The sequence below is a fragment of the Myxine glutinosa genome, chromosome 1 (genome assembly GCF_964187855.1).
Source record: "Myxine glutinosa chromosome 1, kmMyxGlut1.1, whole genome shotgun sequence".
NCBI classification, from domain to species: Eukaryota; Metazoa; Chordata; class Myxini; order Myxiniformes; family Myxinidae; genus Myxine; species Myxine glutinosa.
The window spans coordinates 342,382,527-342,405,395 of NC_136261.1; the positions used below are offsets into that span (position 1 = coordinate 342,382,527).

At 49.2% G+C, this 22,869-nt stretch overlaps 1 protein-coding gene across 2 annotated transcripts in view; it reads left to right on the forward strand.

Annotated features, from left to right (window-relative positions):
• Window positions 1–22,869, forward strand: part of LOC144889490 (DDB1- and CUL4-associated factor 10-like) — a 56,966-nt gene that overhangs the window by 16,841 nt on the left and 17,256 nt on the right. For both annotated transcript variants that reach the window (XM_078769843.1, XM_078769844.1), the window contains exons 3-4: window positions 2,868–3,065; window positions 3,332–3,489. In XM_078769843.1, coding sequence (XP_078625969.1) covers window positions 2,868–3,065; window positions 3,332–3,489 — 356 coding nt within the window. The remainder of the gene's footprint in view (window positions 1–2,867; window positions 3,066–3,331; window positions 3,490–22,869) is intronic.

Below are 22,869 nucleotides of genomic sequence, written 5' to 3' on the forward strand. Positions count from 1 at the left end.
AGGAGGCAGGGGATGGGGTGGGGGGAGGCAGGGGATGGGGTGGGGGGAGGCAGGGGATGGGGTGGGAGGAGGCAGGGGATGGGGTGGAAGGAGGCAGAGCATGGGGTGGAAGGAAGCAGGGGTTGGGGTGGGAGGAGGCAGGGGATGGGGTGGAAGGAGGCAGGGGATGGGGTGGAAGGAGGGAGAGCATGGGGTGGAAGGAGGCAGGGGATGGGGTGGAAGGAGGCAGGGGATGGGTGGGAGGAGGCATGGGATGGGGTGGGAGGAGGCAGAGCATTGGGTGGGAGGAGGCAGAGCATGGGGTGGGAGGAGGCAGGGGATGGGGTGGGAGGAGGCAGGGGATGGGGTGGGAGGAGGCAGGGGATGGGGTGGAAGGAGGCAGGGGATGGGGTGGAAAGAGGGAGAGCATGGGGTGGAAGGAGGCAGGGGATGGGTGGGAGGAGGCAGAGCATGGGGTGGAAGGAGGCAGGGGATGAGGTGGGAGGAGGCAGGGGATGGGGTGGAAGGAGGGAGAGCATGGGGTGGAAAGAGGCAGGGGATGGGTTGGAGGAGGCAGAGCAAGGGGTGGAAGGAGGAAGGGGAAGGGTAGAAGGAAGAAGGGGAAGGGGTGGGAGGAGGCAGGGGATGGGGTGGGAGGAGGCAGAGCAAGGGGTGGGAGGAGGCAGGGGATGGGGTGGGTGGAGGCAGAGCAAGGGGTGGAAGGAGGAAGGGGAAGGGTGGAAGGAAAAAGGTGATGGGGTGGGAGGAGGCAGAGCAAGGGGTGGAAGGAGGAATGGGAAGGGTGGAAGGAAGAAGGGGAAGGGGTGGGAGGAGGCAGAGCAAGGGGTGGAAGGAGGAATGGGAAAGGTGGAAGGAAGAAGGGGAAGGGGTGGGAGGAGGCAGGGGATGGGGTGGGAGGAGGCAGAGCAAGGGGTGGGAGGAGGCAGGGGATGGGGTGGGAGGAGGCAGAGCAAGGGGTGGAAGGAGGAAGGGGAAGGGTGGAAGGAAAAAGGTGATGGGGTGGGAGGAGGCAGAGCAAGCGGTGGAAGGAGGAATGGGAAGGGTGGAAGGAAGAAGGGGAAGGGGTGGGAGGAGGCAGGGGATGGGGTGGGAGGAGGCAGAGCAAGGGGTGGGAGGAGGCAGAGCAAGGGGTGGGAGGAGGCAGGGGATGGGGTGGGAGGAGGCAGAGCAAGGGGTGGAAGGAGGAATGGGAAGGGTGGAAGGAAAAAGGGGAAGGGGTGGGAGGAGGCAGGTGATGGGGTGGGAGGAGGCAGGTGATGGGGTGGGAGGAGACAGAGCAATGGGTGGAAGGAGGAAGGGGAAGGGTGGAAGGAAAAAGGTGATGGGGTGGGAGGAGGCAGAGGAAGGAGTGGAAGGAGGAATGGGAAGGGTGGAAGGAAGAAGGGGAAGGGGTGGGAGGAGGCAGAGCAAGGGGTGGAAGGAGGAATGGGAAGGGTGGAAGGAAGAAGGGGAAGGGGTGGGAGGAGGCAGAGCAAGGGGTGGAAGGAGGAATGGGAAGGGTGGAAGGAAGAAGGGGAAGGGGTGGGAGGAGGCAGAGCAAGGGGTGGAAGGAGGAATGGGAAGGGTGGAAGGAAGAAGGGGAAGGGGTGGGAGGAGGCAGAGGAAGGGGTGGAAGGAGGAATGGGAAGGGTGGAAGGAAGAAGGGGAAGGGGTGTGAGGAGGCAGAGCAAGGGGTGGGAGGAGGCAGGGGATGGGGTGGGAGGAGGCAGAGCAAGGGGTGGAAGGAGGAAGGGGAAGGGTGGAAGGAAAAAGGTGATGGGGTGGGAGGAGGCAGAGCAAGCGGTGGAAGGAGGAATGGGAAGGGTGGAAGGAAGAAGGGGAAGGGGTGGGAGGAGGCAGGGGATGGGGTGGGAGGAGGCAGAGCAAGGGGTGGGAGGAGGCAGAGCAAGGGGTGGGAGGAGGCAGAGCAAGGGGTGGGAGGAGGCAGGGGATGGGGTGGGAGGAGGCAGGGGATGGGGTGGGAGGAGGCAGAGCAAGGGGTGGAAGGAGGAATGGGAAGGGTGGAAGGAAAAAGGGGAAGGGGTGGGAGGAGGCAGGTGATGGGGTGGGAGGAGGCAGGTGATGGGGTGGGAGGAGACAGAGCAATGGGTGGAAGGAGGAAGGGGAAGGGTGGAAGGAAAAAGGTGATGGGGTGGGAGGAGGCAGAGGAAGGGGTGGAAGGAGGAATGGGAAGGGTGGAAGGAAGAAGGGGAAGGGGTGGGAGGAGGCAGAGCAAGGGGTGGAAGGAGGAATGGGAAGGGTGGAAGGAAGAAGGGGAAGGGGTGGGAGGAGGCAGAGCAAGGGGTGGAAGGAGGAATGGGAAGGGTGGAAGGAAGAAGGGGAAGGGGTGGGAGGAGGCAGAGCAAGGGGTGGAAGGAGGAAGGGGAAGGGGTGGGAGGAGGGACCCGGCATTGCCCAGCAATGATGGACACAATGAGGTGGTGTTGAACCACCATATTTTGTCCTATAAACAAGTGTAAACGGGGAGGGGTTGTCCTATAAACAAATCAGTTTGTATTTGTCCAAATAGTTGACTGATGTCTTCGTATTTTGTATAAATGTACACAGATGTATCCTTACGTCATTGTCCTGCATGCAATTTGTATACACAACTCTCCTCAATGAGCCTCACATCACTGTCGAAAAGAAAGAAAATACACTCATCGGACAACAGTTATTGCAGCCAACATACAACCAGTAACTGTTGAAAGGGGTTTATTTTGATTCGAAAGAAAGTTGTGTGTTTGGGCAATGGAGGCTCTGCAAGGCTGGGTGGGAGACTTTGAAACACGTTTTCACACGTCACTCAATCTTCAGGCGCTGCAGGGAATTGTTGTGGAATCGTCCTGTTTTCCCATCGTTGTCATTAACACAACTATTTGTGGCAGGTTTCTGGACGGACGGCTTTTTGCTAGCTGTTCTGATGATACCACAGTGGCATTGTGGGACCAGCGCCGTCTGACGTGCCCGGTGAGCCGCCTGCGAGGTCACACGAGCTGGGTGAAGAACATCGAGTTTGAGCCTCTGGGTGGCCTTCTCGTCACTTCTGGCTTTGATGGCAATGTGCTTGTCTGGGAGACAAACAGGTCAGGATCGAAGGATGAGTTGGGGAGACAGGAAAACGATGTCTATCTTCATTCGTTTCGTGTTGCTCCTCAGCCCTCTAATTGTACATTTTCTGCGTGCTGACAATTTAAATTACCCGTTGCAGTTTCTATAACGTTCACGTCGATGTGTTTTCATATGCCTCGTTCGACATGACCGTGCTCGTCTTGGCACAATTTATTTGCCGATGCTCCCGAAACTTGTGCATTTACAAATCCGCTCCGGAATGATCGTTGTCTCTCACCAGCTGCACAGAGGAAGGCTGTCCCCATCGAACATTCTTCCACACGAATTCTCTGATGCGTATGCGTTTAACTCCAGATTGCTCGAGTATGCTCATTTCTACCTCACCTGGGTACCTTCTCGTTCTGTATAACTTAGACCTTTCGCAGGCTGACATTCATGGTAAGTACCAGACATATGTGCGATGTTATGTAGATTTATTCATTTATTCCTGTTTGATGAAAATAATTTCTGAAATTATTTCATTCCGTAGTCGGCCATGAGACAATCCAGGGTTTGCTTTAGGTTTTTCTTGTGTAGCCAAAATATAAAATGTCTATCTATTTTCTTTTTCTCTGGACCAATGTATTATTTGTGCTTAATTTATCAATTATTATGGGTGAGTATTTCGTCGAAGCAAAATGAAAAATGAATTCAACTGTTTCTCATTTAATCATTACCTCTGGCACAGAAGGTGGACAAAGGTTGTGTTTTCACCCCTGGTTGTCTGTCTGTCTGTTTGTCTGTGAGCAGGAAATCTCAAATATTTATGAAAAGGGCCAAAAACGATATACTGTAAAACATATGTCAAAAACTTATGGATGGATTCGGACGAAACTTCGTTGACAGGTTTTGTATGTGACCAGGATGAATTGATTAGATTTTGGTGAATATCCGGATCCGTGTCTGGATACGATGATTACCCTGCACCTGCGATGCGGAAAGCAGGGTTAGGCATTCGGGTGCGTGCGTACGTGTGGCGTGCGTACGTGTGGCGTGCGTAAGTGTGGCGTGCGTACGTGTGGCGTGCGTACGTGTGCCGTGCGTACGTGTGCCGTGCGTACGTGTGCCGTGCGTACGTGTGGCGCACGTACGTGTGGCGTGCGTACGTGTGGCGCGCGTACGTGTGGCGCGCGTACGTGTGGCGCGCGTACGTGTGGCGCGCGTACGTGTGGTGACTGTGGCGTACGTGCATGTCTGCATTTTAAAATTCATTTTCTCGGTAACCGTGGGCCCGATTGACATGAAATTTTACGACATTATGACGTCATAATTCGACAGGGACAAAGCTTTGTCTGATAAGTTTAAAATTTCTTGAGCGTGATCTACACAATTATATTAGAGAATATAAATTAATGATGTCATCGCTCATCATCATTCATAGCTTTGACATCATTCATAGATGTCAAATGATGTCTGGCAGCCATATTGGATCAAAGAAAAAAAACGTTCAAAAACAGAAGAGTTGTCTCTCACCAAGTTGACTGTGCAAGGTAAGTATTCTATGAATACCAGCTACCGGTAGTTTTTTTTAGCTCACCTGGAACGAAGTTCAGGGGAGCTTATGCGATGGCGCGTCATCCGTCAGTCCATCCGTAAACACTTGAAACTTACTCTCTGAAACCGCTGATGGGATTGCGACAAAATTTAGCACAAATTATATTTGTTGTGTTGTGACTAAAGTTTGTTCATGGAATTAAAAAAAAATCGGGGTCTAAGGGGGTCTACCAGGGTCAAAGCGGATCCAGGCTTGACCCCCCTCCCCACCCCCCCCCCCCCCCCCCCAAAATAGGAATTTGCTTTTGCCTCTGAAACTACACACACTATTTCGATTAAACTTTACCACAACCTTCACCACCCATGATATACCAAAGTTTGTTCATGGCATTAAAAGAAATCTGCCCCTTTGGGGGTCTATGGGGGGGGGGGCTTGCCCCCAAAATAGGTATTTCCTTTTTTCTCAGAACTGACACACACAATTTTGATGAAACCACCACAACCTTCATCATCCGTGATATACCAATGTTTGTTCAAAGCATTGGAAAAATTGGGGTCTGAGGAGGTACATAGGGGTGGGAGGGGGTTGTCCCCCAAAATAGGTATTTTTTTGTTCGTTTGTGTAAAGGCTTATGATTATGTTCGTATGATTCTACATGCTGCCCTGTCTTCTAGCAACCATTGAAATTGGTTTGAAATACCGTTAGTCAGTGCAGTATACTGTTTATTCTATCAGGTGAGCACCAGGGTTATTGCCCCGATGTATTTAGTGATTCTTCACCATTGAGAGATAATGTAGGGCCAAAAACGATATGTAGCACGATATCTCAAAAAGTTATGGTGGATTCGGACGAAACTTGGTGGATTTGTTTGATAGGTTACAAGAATTAGCTGATTAGATTGTGATAAGGTATGGATGCAGATCCGGCCGCCATAAATCAGTGGGCTACAAAATGTAAGCTGTTCAGCCTGGCGAAGGTATGCCCCGAACGAGTGCCGTTCGAGTTAATTTTTTTTTAAATACAAAATGGAATGAAATACAACGAACTTTAATGCAGGAGACCATTTGGTCCATCATGCACGTGCTGCATCAACATCAAAATCTTTCCACTTTGTTTTTAATTTAGGAAATCGGCTTTAATGAAGATCTAGTCTGTTGCTGTGTAGCAATACCTACCCACAAACAACCTTAGAGATCATTAAAAGGAGAACTGAAAAATACTATTTCAAGATTCACAAGAAATGAAGAATAATAGTTCAATATTCAAGTCCAACTTTTATTGGTGACATATTTCCAGAAAATTTACTACAAACTGATTAGTAACTCAGAAAGGGCTATGGCATGCCCATACATAACAGCACAGACAGAAACGTGTACCATCAAGGCTTCCAAACATGTACCAGGTACCAACGTTGAGTAGTTAACATATAAATGCAAAACAAAGACCCACCCACATCTCTCACATGTGAATGGAGGGAATAACCCAGCAGGTCTCACCTACATTACCCTGTCTGGAAGCTGAAGGGTGTGTCACATTGGGATTCTGATGTGTGTACTACATGTAAATGTCGTTACAGCTATGGAGGGACTATGGAAGAGTTTGAAACAGCAAATGGCTTACCTTGTGTTGCTTTTCATGGTTGCTTTATGCAGCCATCTTCGGCTAGAACAGCATGGGAGGTTTCGATTTATTTATTCCTCGCCATCTGAGGTAATTGACCGCCCAGAGACGCCCGGAAGTGTCTGGAAACTTTAACAACCTCACTCCTCTCGAGTTGAACCAATTTTCCTCAGTTACATTCCCAGAGATGTATTATATTCGATGGTGCTGCCTTTCCTACCCCTCCCCTCATGCTGACCTCCTCGCAACCCCCTCCCCTCTATTCCCATATACAACTCTCTGGATGTTTCTGGAGGCCAAGGAGAGGAAGGGGTATCGGAGAATGTGCAAAATGGACAAATAAACACTTTTTTCAGCAGTCGTAACTGCTGCTAAGCTCAATTCCGCAGTTTAAATTTTGAAATTTGTCTCGGATTAAGAGATACTAGGGCTCATCACAGTTTAGTTGCACAATTTGTGTGGATATTAAATAAAGGAAAAAACACTGGCACTGATGTTTGGACGATTGCAGGAAAACACCCTTCTTTCCCTGACCCACACAACTTTCCAGGCGTCTCCAAACTTCTCCGTGTTTATTATGACCCCATGGAGGACGCAGCCGCCTTCGCGGCAATCCCGCTGGTTAATTATTTTCATTGCACTCAATGAAGTTACACTTTCGGCGCATTCCTTAATCGTTTCTTCACTCGATATAATTCTCCGAACAGAGAACGAATGCCGTGGAACGAACGTATGGAAAAAGCCGCCATGGAACGAATGTATGGAAAAATGATGAGGAAGAAGAAATGTTGTGGCCGGAGGGAGTGTACGTGTGAAAATGCGTGTATAGGAATGAAAAAGGCACAAGGCGTGAAAGAAAAGCAAAAATATGGGGAACTCTATTCTGCAGATTTGAACTGCGAGCTGCGAAATATTGTGGGAAACGGCTCTCTGACTTCATGTTTTGAGACTGCTTTGGGGGTGGTGGGGGGGGGGGGGGGGGGGACAGAGAGACAGAGAGGCACAGCGAATTTGCCACACTCTGGTCTTTATCCTTCCACAGTCCATGGGACAGGGGTTCCATTGAACTTGCGAGACGTCTTGAGCACTTTCTGTTTCCGCCTTGATCACCCTGTGATTGTGGTTGAGTAACCATGCTTGTTGTTGTGTTGAAGCGAATGAAAGTAAAAGTAAATGGTGTGAAAGAGATCGGAAAAGGAAGAGATGGAGATATAGAAGGTGGGGAGGGGAAAGTGCTGCTTACATGTGCAATGCATATCTATCACATGAATGCAATTTTCTGAATTTCTAAACAGCATACTATGACATAACTGTGCCACTTTTATTATGTGTGTATGCGTTTGCTCTCTCCGGGGTGTATGAAGTTCACCGAGTCAAAACCGTCACTACACACACTCACACACACACACACACGCATGCACGCACACACACACACACACACACACACACACACACACACACACACACACACACACGCACGCCACACGTACACACACACACACACACACATTCAGTCACATGAAAAAGTAAGTACACCCCATGTAAAGTTTTGACTTTTTCAACATATTTCAACATACAGCTATTTGATCTTCATTTCAACAATATTGATAGATAACGGTGATATAATATAACAACAATCGTGTTCACAATCGCTATGTCGTATGTACTCCCGATATGTGTACCAAATTCCCGATACGTGTAACTGTACCAAATCGACGGTTAAAAGGATTTTGAGCCGATGGCTGTTACGGCCTTGGCAAGATCGATGGAGACATCGATCTGTTAGCGTATTCACCGCCCAAATAGCTATGTGGAATTCTCTCATGTAGAGATTAAACGTTACGGCTGTTACGGCCTTGGCAAGATCGATGGAGATGGCGTTTATTATACTTTTAATGAAGGACACTGTCTCAAGCCCCAGTCCCCATCACGGATGTGGCTCAGCAGTTTACCCGAGCCTGACGGCGAAGGGCAAGGTACACGCTGGCCCGTCCAGTGTAGCGCGCGTGCGGCCCTGGACATCGAAGGGCATTAAACATTAAACGTTCATTAAAGGATGACGAAACGAAAAACATGACGAAATTACGTTCACACGTTCACGTCAAACACTACCGTGAACACATACATCGTCACAATGAGAACATCGTCATAATGGACGTTATGCGAACGTGAATGTTATGCGGGAGTCCAAACCTGAAAATGCTGGAGACCAAAGCTGAAATTGGAAAAATTAAATAGCCTATTTTACTCCTGGAGATCCAAGGATTATCCACCCAAAATATCTTTGCGATCGGTTGAGTCGTTTTTGCGGTACCTTCGAACAGACGGACAGACATTTGGTGAATTCTAGTAAAATTTAAATTATACAATGGTCTACAAAATGTAAATGTTTCATGATATTTGTTATATTGTATCACCTTTATCTATCAATATTGTTGAAATGAAGATTAAATAGCTGTATGTTGAAATATGTTGAAAAAGTCAAAACTTTACATGGGGTGTACTTACTTTTTCACGTGACTGTACATATGCAGACTTGGCATTTAATATGGAATATTTTTTTTGTCGGGGTGAACTTACTTTTCAAGATGTCTTAGAAACAAAAGTTCATTGGAATTATGTTGAAATTATTCTAGATTTTGTTAATGTGACCTTTAAAAGAAACAAAAACCACATTTGACATTTCGAAACAAATAAATTGATCCTTGAAAGTGATGTAAACTGATATCAAACTCAATTCATGGACAGTACTGTGTTAAACTTCTGTACGTTTTCCAGAAGTATCTCTTTATTTTGCACATTAGCCAAAAATTTTTTTAACAAAAACAAAAGTTAAATTACAACTGGGATTACGGACAGTAAAATTACAGTTCAGTACTTCGTGTAACCCCCACGCGCATTCGGGAGAGCACGTACACGTTGAGGCATGCTGTTCACGAGATTTGCCAAGGTTTGGACAGGAATCTCTTGCCGTGCAGTGACAATAGCCTGCTGCAATTCACGCACAGAGGTCGGCTGCTGGTCCAAGTGGTCGATTTGACGCGTTAATTCTGCCCACAAGTTCTCTATCGGATTCATATCCGGGTACATGGCAGGCCACTCCATGTGTTCTACACCACGGTCAGCAAGAAAGTGTTGGATCATGCGAGCACGATGTTGCCGTGCATTGTCATCTTGGAAGACAAAGTTTCCTCGAAAGGCTGCACGAGCAAATGGAAGCAATGTTTCTTCCAGAATGGCCCTGCACTTGAACTGGTTCAGGTTTCCATTCGGAACAACCAGGTCAGTTTTGCCCCCTGCATGAAAAGCAGCCCAAACGGTCACCCCACCACCTCCAGCTTGGACTCTTGGCACTATACAATCTTTGTTGTAGGCTTCATGCACTTGTCTGCGCACTTGGACGCGGCCATCTTGACGATAGACCAGAAATCTAGACTCGTCACTGAAGATCACCTGATTCCAGTGTCCTGGCTGCCATTGACGGTGCTCTCTGGCCCACTGCAATCGGTGCTGGCGGTGTTGTCTGGTCAGGCGTGGCTTTCTCAGGGGACGCCTGGCACGATAGCCTGCTTGAACCAGTCGTTGGTTGACTAGCCTTCTGGATACAGGCACATTTGTCAGTTGCTGCCACTCAGCCCTAAGCCGATTAGCTGACTTGGTACGGCCATTGCAGACTAACCGGTGCAGCTGGCGATCATCTCTCTTTGTGGTTCTGCGTGGACGTCCTGGCCTCGGTATTGGAGTAGGGACACCCCTCTGAGCATTTCGTTTCAGGATCTTTGACACCTGACCTTGAGTGATGCCATACTGCCGAGCAATAGCACGCTGTTTCATGCCAGAATTTCGTAAAGCCACCACTCCATGACAAACAGCATTGTCAAGTTGACGGACCATCTCCAGAGGAAGCGGCATTAACTTTTGTAGACGTGCAGCAGTTGTTTTCCACTAATACAGAATGCAACAACCCATATATACCCGATTGTGAAGCCAATCGTCAAATGTACCTGTCCTTACATTTTGTTACGCCACCTGTGATATAATCCTGTTATTGACTTCTTGCTGCGAAAGACAATCAGTGACATGGTTCTTTCAACAAAGACATCACCGAAGGGTAAAATAAACTCACCAGATTGATATACTGAGTTCAGAAAGTAAACCCAAGTCAAGAAAAAAAAAAAATCCATATTAAATGCCAAGTCTGTGTGTGTGTATATATATATATATATATATATATATATATATATATATATATATATATATATATATATATATATATATATATGTATATATATATGTACATATATATATATGTATATATATATATATATATGTACATATATATATATGTATATATATATATATATATGTACATATATATATATGTATATATATATATATATATGTACATATATATATATGTATATATATATATATATATATATGTACATATATATATATGTATATATATATATATATATATGTACATATATATATATATATATATATATATATATATGTACATATATATATATTGACCTATATATATATTGACCTATATATATATTGACCTATATATATGAGGGTGGCACTAAAATGGGGGTACAATTTCAAACACATGAAAATTCTGGTCTTACCATTCAAAGTGGTAAGGCGTTGCATCGAAGGCCATCTCAATGTCGGTCTACTTCAGCATGAATCGCTGGTGATGAGCCTCCACAACTTGCAGCAGGAATTGAAACTGCACCTCGTGTTTTGTGAGGCTTTGGTTATAGTTGTGAATTAGCACCACCCCTTGTTCAGCTAAATCATTTGCAACTCGTAAAGCGCTATAACGCGTAAATTCAAAACACCTCACTACCACATAATTCAAAACACACCGCCACGTAATTCAAAACACCTCACCACCACGTAATTCAAAACACCTCACCACCACGTAATTCAAAACACCTCACCACCACGTAATTCAAACAAAATACCTTTAGGACATACCCACGGGAGAGATAGGTGCATACCAGAAGTTTGGTACGATTTCATAAAAGTTTGAGGGAGTAGTTCAGTGACAAGACAACACAGACACTGCACAGATATATTTATACTAGCTTGGTGAGGCGAGCGCGTTGTTGCTGAGGAACGGGCTTATTTTAGCTGAGGATAATGACTGTACCTGAGTTTCTGTGTTGTCATAATTTACACCAATCATAATACAAACAATTATTTTGCACAAATGTATTTGTCGTGTTTGTGATATTACATTTTTATAAGCAATTTAGGTTCAAGATTTAGGTTGAAAAAATATATATATATATTCAAAAAAGAACCCCTCAGCACACACATACGGGAGGGGTAGGTGCAGACTGGATGTTTGGGACGATTACACCTCACCACCACTTTGGCGTTTGGGACGATAGGGGCGGAATATATATATATATATATATATATATATATATATATATATATATATATATATATATATATATATATATATATATATACATTTTGTATACAGTCGGGGGAGGCAGGATAGGTATAAAACGAAAGGACACCAAGGACTTCCAGGAAAGAAGACAAAAGTCACCTCAAAAAAGTGGATTTGGGGTGAAATTAGCGGGGGTATAAAAGATCAAGGTTTTGGATTGGGGAAGATAAGAGATGGTGGTGAACAGCCGTTTGAAAGACCAGGAGGGCGGAGTGGGATTGAAGAGAGTGAGGGAGTTTGTTCCAGAGGCGGGAGAAAAGAGGAATGAAGGAGTGAAGGTGAGCAGAGAGTCTTGATTTTGGCAGTTTAACCATAAGAGGGTTGCAGGCAGATCTTGTGCGACCTGCAGGAATATTTGGGGGACAGAGCCCAGAGAGAGCTGGGGGAGCAAGGCCGGAGAGGAGTCGGTAGAAGACGGAAAGGCCACCAACCTGCCTGCGGTGAGTAAGTGAAAGGCCCTCGGAGATAGCGTCATCGCGGGAGATTCCAATGATTCTGAACGCTTTGGTTTCAACAGCGTGAAGACGAGCTAGGTGTGAGGCAGGAGCACCAGCCCAGAGGGGAGAGCAGTATTCCATTGAGCTGCGGATGAAAGCCTTGTATGTGGTGAGGAGCTCAGGTGTGCCAAGGAAGGACTTCGCATGACGGAGGATGCCCAGTCAGCGACTGGCTTTGGAGGCCAGCTTGGAAATGTGGTTTTCCCAGGAAAGATCATGGCAGATCGTGAGACCCAAAAGCTTGAGTGACAGAACTTCTTGGAGAGGATTATTCAGAAAGTATATGGGAGGGTTGTCCAGTCGGTCTTTTCGGAGAGACATCGTAAGAGTGTGAGATTTGTCAGGATTGAAAGACATGTTCCACTTGTTTGCCTAGTCTGTGATTTTGTCCAGGTCTGCAGAGAGTGAGGAGGCTGCAGACTGCCGATCTGAGGGATGAGGAATGGAGCGGCAGAGAGTGGAGTCATCAGCAAAGAGATAGAGAGGATTTTCAAGAAAGTCAGAGAGATCATTGATGAAAACCAGAAAAAGCACAGGGCCCAGAACACTGCCTTGGGGAACTCCAGCCTGAACAGGAAGAGGAGATGAGAGAAACCCATTCAGGGCCACACGTTGACTACGACGAGAGAGGAAGTCCGCCAGCCATGCGTGGAGATTTCCATGGATACCAAAGGAGGAGAGTTTGGTGAGCAGAGCGGGGTGCCAGACCGTATCGAAGGCATGTGATATGTCGAGAGAGCTCTAATTCAGAGGGAGCTGTCACTGTCATTCAGAGGGAGCTGTCATTCAGAGGGAGCATGTCGAGGGAGCTGTCACATCAGACAGCTCTAATTTCCTGTTTGGCATTGAGGACCTCCATCCATTGTTGAGACAGCAGAAGCAGCATGTCCAGAGGAGAGTGACCTGGTCTGAAACCAAATTGATGATCAGAGATCAAGCCATTGGAGAAGAGGAAAGATTTCATATCCGAAGCAATGATGGATTCCATGACTTTGCTGATAATTGGGAGAAGGCTGATTGGTCTTTAGTTGCTAGGATCTGTTTTTGCACCTTTTTTGTGCAAAGCGGTGATGTTGGCTGATTTCCAAGCAGATGGCAGTTGACCTTGAGCAAAAGAGAGGGTGAAGAGAACAGAGAGAGGGAGTGAAAGAGCGGAAGAACAGGATTTTAGGACCCGTGGGCTGATGCCGTCAGGTCCAGTTGCAGAATCAGAGTCAAGGGTTGACAGAAACTTTTCCACCTTGTCAGGAGGAAAGGACACGGAGTCCAGGAGCAGCTGGGTACGACTGGGTACGGTGGGTACAGAGAGGGATGGGTTTGGGACACAAGATTTAGAGGCAAACACAGAGTTGAGGCATTCAGCTTTTTCACGTGCGGAGTCAGCTGTGTAGCCGTTTGAGGTAAGGGAGGGGATGGAGGGGGAACAAACACCAGAAACAGATTTGACCAGACACCACCAGGATTTGGAAGAGGGAGACAGATAAGAGAGTTCGGTCTTGAGAACGGAGAGATATTGTTTCCTGGCTCTCCTGAGGGTGGACACACACTTGTTTTGGGCTTTGTGAAAGGAAATGAAATTTCCTTCTGTTGGATTTGCTTTCCAGGAGACGAAGGCAAGTTGTTTCTGGGCAACAGCCTCACCACAAGATTCCGTGTACCATGGACGGGAGGAAGGGTATGACAACTGAAGACGAGATGGGATAAATCTGTGCATGAGAGAGAGCAATTTACTTTGGAAGAATTCCCAGGATGAGTTTATGTCAGAGGTGGTAGAGATGGGAGACCAGTCCAGATGATTGATGGCTGCTTGAAGACCGTGCCAGTTGGCCTGAGTGAAATGCCAGACTCGTCGACGCCGAGGAGGCTCCCTGAGAATGGTCAGAGAGATGTCCACTTTAACAAGCACATGATCAGATGAGCCGATTGGAGCAGAAGAAGAGCAGCAGACATTTTCAGGGAAGTTAGTCATGACCAAGTCCAGAAGAGAAGATGCTCCGTTGACTGAGATCCGGGTCGGGAAATTGACAGATTGTGTCAGTCCCAGTGAGTCGCAGAAGTCCTTTGCTGAGGAGCCATGGCTGGTGAGAGAGGTACCCACACCCAGCCAACTGGCATGGTGACAATTGAAATCACCACATAAGAGGAAGAGAGAGTTAGGATGAGTAGACAGAAGTTGGTCCATATTATCAGACAGTGAGATGTAGATGGAGTCATCACTGTTTGGTGGACGGTACAACACACATATGAACAAGAGGTGGGAGCGAAGGGGAAGCCGTAGCCAGAGGTATTCCTGGGGGTGAGGTGGAGAGAGTGCAGTGCAGGGCGAGTGAGGAAGAGAGTTTTTGATAAAGATAGCAACCCCACCTCCAGGACAAGGCTCAGGTCTATCATACCGGAGGAGGGAGTAACCCGGGAGAGATACTAAGGAATCAGAGACATCATGAAGGAGGAAAGTTTCTGTTAAGCAGATCACATCTCGTTTGACAGAAGCAACCTGTATGGAGAGATCAGTTAAGTTTGAACTAAGGCCCCGGATGTTTGAGGTCCATACCGTTAATGAAGAGGAAGGGGGAGCATCGGATACAGAACAGGGGGGAGGATGGGTAGGGTAAGAGGTGGAAGAGGTAGGGAGAGCTGTTGAAGGTGTGTCAGAGATTTCAGAATAGCTCGGAGGAAGGGAAGGATGGGGCGGACAAAAGGTTTGATGGTGATTGGGTGAGGCACAATGAGGTGTTATTTGAGGCGGGGGAAGAGCGAGGCAGAAGGTTGGGGGAGATGGAGGTGAGAGTTGGAAGAGGGAAGAAGTGGGGAGGACGCTTTGAGGAGGGGGGGGGGGGGGTTAGAGGGGGGAAATTGAGAAGAAATGAGGGTGGGGAGATTTGAAGGGGAGGGGTGAGGGGGGAGTTTAGGAGGGAAGGGACAAGGGGAGGGATTTGAAAGGGATGGGATATGGGGGGAGATTTGGAGGGGAGGGGGGAGGGGGAGTCTTGGAGGGGAGGGGTGATGGGGAAGATTTGGATGGGAGGGGTTATGGGGAAGATTTGGAGGGGAGGGGTGAGATTGGATTTTAGGGTGGGGGGAGTTTAGGAGAGAAGGGGAAAGGGGGGAGATTTGAAAGGGATGGGTGATGGGGAGGATTAGGAGGGGAGTGGCAAGGGGGAAGATTTGGAAGGGAGGGGTGATGGGGAAGATTTGGATGGGAGGGGTTATGGGGAGGATTTGGAGGGGAGGGGTGAGATTGGATTTTAGAAAGTGTACGATTAATGGGAAACGAACATTTATTGCAAAATGAGTTTCTTGTGACCTTCGAGTCAAAGATACGTTTTAGGACGCTGGAGGGAGGATGGAGTGCAGGAGAGTTTAGGGAATGTAGAAAAAAGGCACTATAGGAGATGGAATTTTATTTTGGGATGGATAGAATTGGTGAGCAAGTCGAAAGCAGCCTTTTAAAGAAGAAGAAGAAAAAGGTGTTATAATATATGACGGCATACAGAACTTGAGGGGAAAGTGTAAACATTATAAGGTTAATAACAGTGAACGTTAACAGTGAACAGTAATAACTGTTATTACAGTAATAACAGTGAACGTCGTTCGAAGAACGAACGAACGAATAAGAACGAATAAACGAATGAAAACAAAGAATAAGAACAGAGAAGGAAATGTATTTTTTGTTTTTGTTTTGAGTTGATTTTATACAAGGAAGTAGGCTATGGGGTGAAAAGACTGGGAAAAGCAGAGAACGAAAGTTATTGGAGCACAAAAAGACGGACCGCTGAGAGGAAAACGAAGCCTCAAGGTTGTACACTGTACAAGGCCTCAAAAAGACACGGCACGATTTAACACGATTTTCTATACAGGTACAAAAGATTTGCACCGAAAATCTTCCTCGGGACACACGATACGTACAACACCATCAAATAAATACAGTTATAACGAAAATACAAATGGGAACAATTACTTAGCTTCGATTTCGATGGAGAGTGTGGACAGCTGCGAATAAACGAAAACCTCGTCGGCAAGACCGGAAGCGGAAGTCGAATCGCCCAATTGCTCCCTCTCCTCGTGCCTCGCACAAAATTTACAGTTTTCCCCCAGACAAGGATGCCGAGAGAGTGCGTCAGCATTACCATGGGCCTTCCCGGCCCTATGGGTCACATTAAAATCGTACTACTGTAACATTTCCAACCACCTTGCAATTTGGCCCTACGGTTCCTTGAACCGAAGGAGCCATTGCAAGGAGGAATGGTCAGTTCAAACCCAAAATTTCCGCCCGTACAGGTACGGGTGGAAATGGTTCATGGCAGCCAGCATAGCCAATAATTCCTTGCGGGTGACGCAATAATTTTGTTCGGGCCTACTCAAGGCCCGACTACAATAAGCAATCACTCTCTCCACGCCCTCCTGTGTCTGCGACAAAACTGCGCCGAATCCTTCCTGGCTTGCATCCGTGTCCAGGGTAAAGGTCCCGTCACTGGTGGGGTAAGCTAGAATGGGTGCGGATGTCAAACACCCCTTCAATTTTAGGAAGGCCTCTTGGCACTCCCTGGTCCAATTAAATCGCGTCCCCTTCTCAGTAAGCCGGTGAAGGAGCCGGGCCAACTCTGCAAATTTCGCCACAAAGCACCGGTAGTAGGAGCAGAGTCCCAAAAATCCCCGCACCTCCTTGATGGTACGTGGTGCGGGCCACTCCTCTACCGCTGTAATTTTGCCTGGGTCTGTTTTTACCCCCTCGTGACCGATAACGTGACCTAGATAGGCCACCTCTCTTGCAAACAAAGTGCACTTACTCGGACTCAATTTCAGCCCTGCCTGGCTGAGGCACCCAAACACCTGGTCCAAATTAGCTATAGCCTGGGGGAATGTTTTGGCATGCACTAGGACGTCATCCAGGTATACCAGGCATGATTGCCATGGCATGCCGCCTAGTACATGTTCCATTAATCTCTCAAAGGTGGCGGGGCGTTACACAAACCAAACGGCATCACAGTGAACTGATACAGCCCCTTACCTGTGGAAAATGCCGTTTTCTCCTTCCCTGCCCTATCCATCTCCACCTGCCAATACCCACTCTTGAGGTCCAAAGTTGAGAACCAATTTGAGCCCGCAACGGCATCGAGGGTGTCATCAATTCTTGGCAGGGGATATGAGTCCTTGAGTGTCACGTTGTTTAGCTGGCGATAGTCCACGCAGAAACGCGTGGTCCCATCTTTATTTTTGACCAGCACAACGGGTGACATCCAGGGACTTCCCGAGGGCTCGATGACGCCTGCATCGAACATTTTTTCTACCTGCTCGTCAGCTTCCTCCCTCTTGCTGCAAGGGAGCCGTCGGGCGGGCTGACGAATAGGCCAGGCCTCACCGGTGTGGATCTGATGCTTCACCAGGCCCGTACGTCCAATATCCTCGGGGGACAAGGAGAAGATATCCAAATGGGATCCAATTAGTTTGTGCAAGGCCTCCCTCTGGGTACCTCCCAACTCTACGCTACTTTGATTTACCATCTCGCAAATGGGATCGGGCCAATTCCTACTATTTATTGAAGGCTCCCCCTGGGGCCGGCTCGGCTGGACATTCTCGCCCCTCACTAGCGCGACTTCTTTAACTGGGGTGCAGCCAGCTACCTTCGTGCCCCTCACTATAGTGCGTGGTTCTGTGCTAATATTAATTACTCGGACGGCCACCACCGGCCCGTCCGTTTTTACAAGGGTGCGGCCCACGATTAAGCCAGGTATGGATTGCGTTGCCACCAATTCGACCAGGCCACAGGTCTCCTGCCATGTTGGGCGAGCTAACCATCGGCCGGCACTATGGCCTCGGCCCTCGGAGGGATGGTTATGGCCTCAGGAGCCTCCAGCTCCGCCCTCAAGGGCCGTGCTCACCCCCTCCAATGGTAGCTCCTCCACTCCCACTTGCAGGATCCCCCGGCACAAGTCGATTTTACAACCGCTGGCAGTCAATAAATCCAACCCTATCAAGCATGGGTCGCACACCTCCGCCACCCAAACCTCTATCTCGCTCTTTACCGACCCCAACTTGAGGGTCACAAAACCACGCCCTATGATCGGGGCCGTTACCCCGGTAGCCAGCTGCAAACTATGATTTTCCAGACGCTGGATTTTATCCCAGCCGTCTGCACTCTAATTAAGGATCACAGGGCTGATGATCGTGGCGCTAGCTCCTGTGTCCACTACGGCGTCTATCCCCACGCCGGCAATTTTGCATCGAACTGTGAGGCTACCTGTTCCAATTTGGCCACAATGAATGACCTGTCGCATCAATGAGGGCTCTGCTCCATCCCCTACTGCCGAACACCGCCCTGCATGCCCGGCACGTTCTAGTTTCCCTGGCCCTGGCAGGGGGGTGTCTGAGGGCGGCTAGGCCGATCTATACGGGGCGGAGTTGAGGGCATCGGCTGTCGGGGTGCGTCCCGGCGCGGAGATCGACACTCCCACGCACGGTGACCCAGCCGAGCACAATTATAGCACCTCACCTGGTAAGGTGCTTGCCTCCGGTATTCCAAATTCCCCCCCCCTGAATGTCCGAATTGGCGTACTTTGCCGTGGCCCACCGGGTGCCACCGCCGGGGCCGCCTGCCATGGTCCAGGTCCCGCCAGGCGCCGGTCCACCAGCCTCCGGACCATGCTCTCCAGGTCAGGGCCCCCTTCGGGGGCGGGCCCCCTAGGGGGGCCGCCACCCGTTACGGGCCCTACCTGACGCACCGCCACTGCGTGGCACTCGCCTCCCCGGGCCAGGGGCCTCGCTGCTTCCCAACCGGGCTGCAGCGTCGGCCGCCTGACTCATGGTCTGCGGGCGCCACATGGCGAGCTGTTGTCGGAGCTCCGGATCCGGAAGAGCCTGGATAAAGTGATCCAGCGCCAGGCTTTCCTGGGAACTCGCTGCCATATCCGCGTGTGCGATTCCTACTGCGCGGCGAATGTCATGGGCAAGTTCCCCGATGGTCTCCTGGGGCTTGGGTTTGCGCTGAGCAAGCTGAGCTTTAACAAGCTCGCTTTGCTGTTCAATGCCGAAACGATTAATTAAGGCTGCGCAGAGGGCTGGCAGGGTGAGAGCACCCGGTGGTAAAGCTGTCAGCGCCGCCGCGCCACGCAGTGCCCCCACAAGGTGTACTCCACCTTCGTCCGGATTCCAACCGTTGTCTCTACATACATATTCGAACTGCGCCAGGTACGCCCTCAGATCACTCTTGCCGTCACACGGCGCGAGTGGGACCTTGTGGGTGCCTGAAGGCCGGACCCCGTGCGTCGCTCCTTGCGGGGTTAGCGCGGGGCCGAACCGTTCGGGCCCCCACAGTACACTATTCCCGGGGGGCTCTCGTGCATCACCCGCCCCTCTGAACACTACCCCGTCGGTGTCGATGCCTGGGTCGCCCCTCCGCAACCCGCTACCCACTCCATACCCGCACATCCTTGCTCACCAATACCCCTCGCACTCCCCATAGTCGGACATCCTTGCACACATCCTCTTTCCACGCACTCTGCCCCAGTCGCACACCTCACCAGCGGCCTCTCACGAGCGCCAGGGTCTAGACCAACCCCCAAGCTCACTGAATCTCCCCTCACACCATATACATTCCCGAGCATATCGCCACTCACCTCGGCACCTCTTCTCCTTCGCTCCTCCTCCGCCACCTGCAAACTCTTTATTTGGTCAGTAAGCACATCATCACGCTGAGCACAGACCTTGCACCAATTCCATCACCTCCTCCTTTATCTCCGTCTTAGTCTCCCTCCGTCTCTTCTTAATTTCACTTACCCCCTCTTCCATTTCCTCTAATTTTTGTTTCACCTCCTTTATTTCCCGGTGCGCCCCTTCAATTTCTCCCTCTAAGGCCACTTTGGTCATTTCTATGTGCGTCCTGACTTCCCGTTCTTTTGTCTCCATTGCCTCTACCACCTCTTCTAACCTCTTCGTCAGTCCCTCGTGTACCGTCTGACATTCCTTCTTCGTCACTATTAATTCCTTCTTTATTTCTTTCTGCGTCGCCTTCAACCCCCCTATTACCGCCGTGTTCTTTTCCACCTGCTCCCCTAACTCCTTTTGTCCCACTGTCAGCTGCTCTACTCCCCGCGGCAGGTCTTCTATTCCCCCCTGTAACCTAGCCATGCTGTTCCTCACCTCTTTCTCCATGCACTCCTCACCCTGCTTTACCTCCTCGCTTACCCCCGCGACCTCTTCGCTCACCCCGCGCCTTATATCCTCCCCCATCTCTCCCATCTCTTTGGTGGATGCTACCCTCATCTGTTCCAAATCGTTCTTCTGAGCGTCCAATTGGCTGTCCAGCCCGTTTTTGACCTCCTCTATCTGATCCCCCATCCGTTTTTCACGGGCGGATTGCTCCCCCATCTCCCTCAATTTGCCTCCCATCTTGTCTTCTAGCCCCGTTAACCCATTCTTCACCCCTTCCATCTGGTTCTCCTGGGCGGCCATTCTATTTTCCAACCCCTTTAACCCTTCCTTCATTTCCCCGATTTGGTTACCCACGTCCTCCAGTTGGCCCCCCAATTTACCTTCTCGCCTTTCCAACCTGTTGTCTAACCCCTCAAATTTATTATCTAACCCCTCAAATTTATTGTCTAACTGCTCCAATTTGCTGTCTAACTTCCCAATTTGGTTACCCAACTGTTCACGCTGAGCCCTCCTCTCTTCCTTTTGGGTGTCTAATTTACTTTCCAATCGCTCACCCATCTTGACCATAAGGGCCTCCATTTGTACCATGAAGAGGTTCAAATCCACCGGTGCCACGGGCTCGGCTGCCGCGGCCACGTGTGAGGCGCCATCTTGTGCACCTCCAACCTCGTGTGCGGCGCCGCCATCTTGGGCGCCTGCAGCCCCCTCTACCACATCCTCATTGTTTTCCTCCTCTCTCTCTCCCAATTCCTCCCTGGGGTCCTGGATTGCCTCTAACCCCTCTTCAACCTCCCCTACCGGCATCCGATTGCCTTGATCATCCATGGCACGACTTCAATTTAGGATGTTCAACAAAATTTCGGCCGCTCGTAATTTCGACCAAATTTTTAGACGTTTTAAAAATTTGGTTCGGGCCTCAAATCCCACTCCCCGACACCAATTGTTACGGAACCGGATTACGGCACTCCCCTTAGCAAGGGGGGGTTAATCCCCTTGTCTTGTTAAGCTGGCCGTCTCCGTTCCTGGAACTATCCCGCTCCTTTGTGGGGTGGGATTGGCCAAGGTGATCGGTCAAGGGATTCCCGGACACCTCCGCCAATCCCTCCACAAAGCAGGTGGATGGCCCCGCTCGAATCCCGGACAAGATGGTAATTGCCGAGCGGTTTAGCAATCCGAGGTTCGAGCCATTAGCATTAGACTAACCCGATTCATAAGCGGTTCTGCCGAAATCATGCCACAGATATTCAATAGGGAAAACACGAAGACGATCGGACGAGGGAAACCAAAGTAAGGAGGAACAAATATGATTTAGTATACACAATTAATTAAAGAGGAAAGGAAAGGAAGAGAATATACAGGTAGAGGAAATAAAAGTAACACAGGGCAAGCTTATACAGGCTTAACTTATCAAACGCCCCAGACAATACAGACAGACTTACATGGGTGGGAGAATGGCAATGGTAGGAATCTGGAAGAGGGACACGGTCCAAGGAGCTGGCGGGCAGGAAGGTCCAAAGCCGGTGGCACGACGTCGAGGTCCCGCTCGAACGTCCACGCACCGGTTCAGCGGCAAAAAGCGGCCGGCACCTCCGTGTCTCATTCACGCATGGATAATGTGAATATCTGCCCGGTATTGTCGCCGTCAACGGACCCAACTCTCCTGCCTCACAACTCTGCCGTGCTCATCTGTGCTCCTCTCACGTGCTCATCGGTGCTCCTCTCTCCCTTATCTCTCATGAACCTCCTCACGCGTCTGCCGAAGCAGTCCCTTGCAGTTGCTTTAATGGCTCGTGGCCGTATCAAGCCGCGGGCTGCGAGGGCACGCCTACCGGGTCGCTCACCGCGGTGCTGGTTGGCTGGTTAGGGCTGGCTGACTCCACCTCCGATGACGAGTTGATGCCACGCCTGTGATCCGGCGGCTCCTCCCCCTTTTCCTGTTCTTGGCCTCGTGCGCAATGGAGTTTTGGCTGCTGCCAACGACGTACCACAATTTGGAGAGGGAGAGCAAATGGATCGAATGGGGCCTATCTTATTTGATTAATGCAACGTAGAGTCAAACTATTGGAAACACAGCCTTACCTGAAACACATAATAATGAAATAACTATGAAGAGGGCCTATGGTTCGCTACGTGTTGCGATGTGGACTAACTAGGGGACGACCTTTGACCTTCACAACGAATGGAGGTATTTACACAGAGAATTATTTACAAAGGGGTATATTTACAACACTTTACACAGTGCAGGGTTATCAAAACCCCAACAATATATATATATATATACGTATATTGTTGCGGATATGGGATTTACATCCATCCATATCCGCTTGTAAATATTCCCCTATTTCCTCAATACTTCCCAACTATCCCCAATCCCCCATTCCCTAGTCCCATTTTCTGTAAACAACACTCTGTAGACCGGACCTCCCCCTATTTCCCCCATTAAATGTCGTGCCCAGGTTCACCGCATCTCATGTAAGACAACTATAGGACATCTTGCTAGTTATTCTTAGTCTATGTCAGTTAAGGACTCGTTTCCATTAAT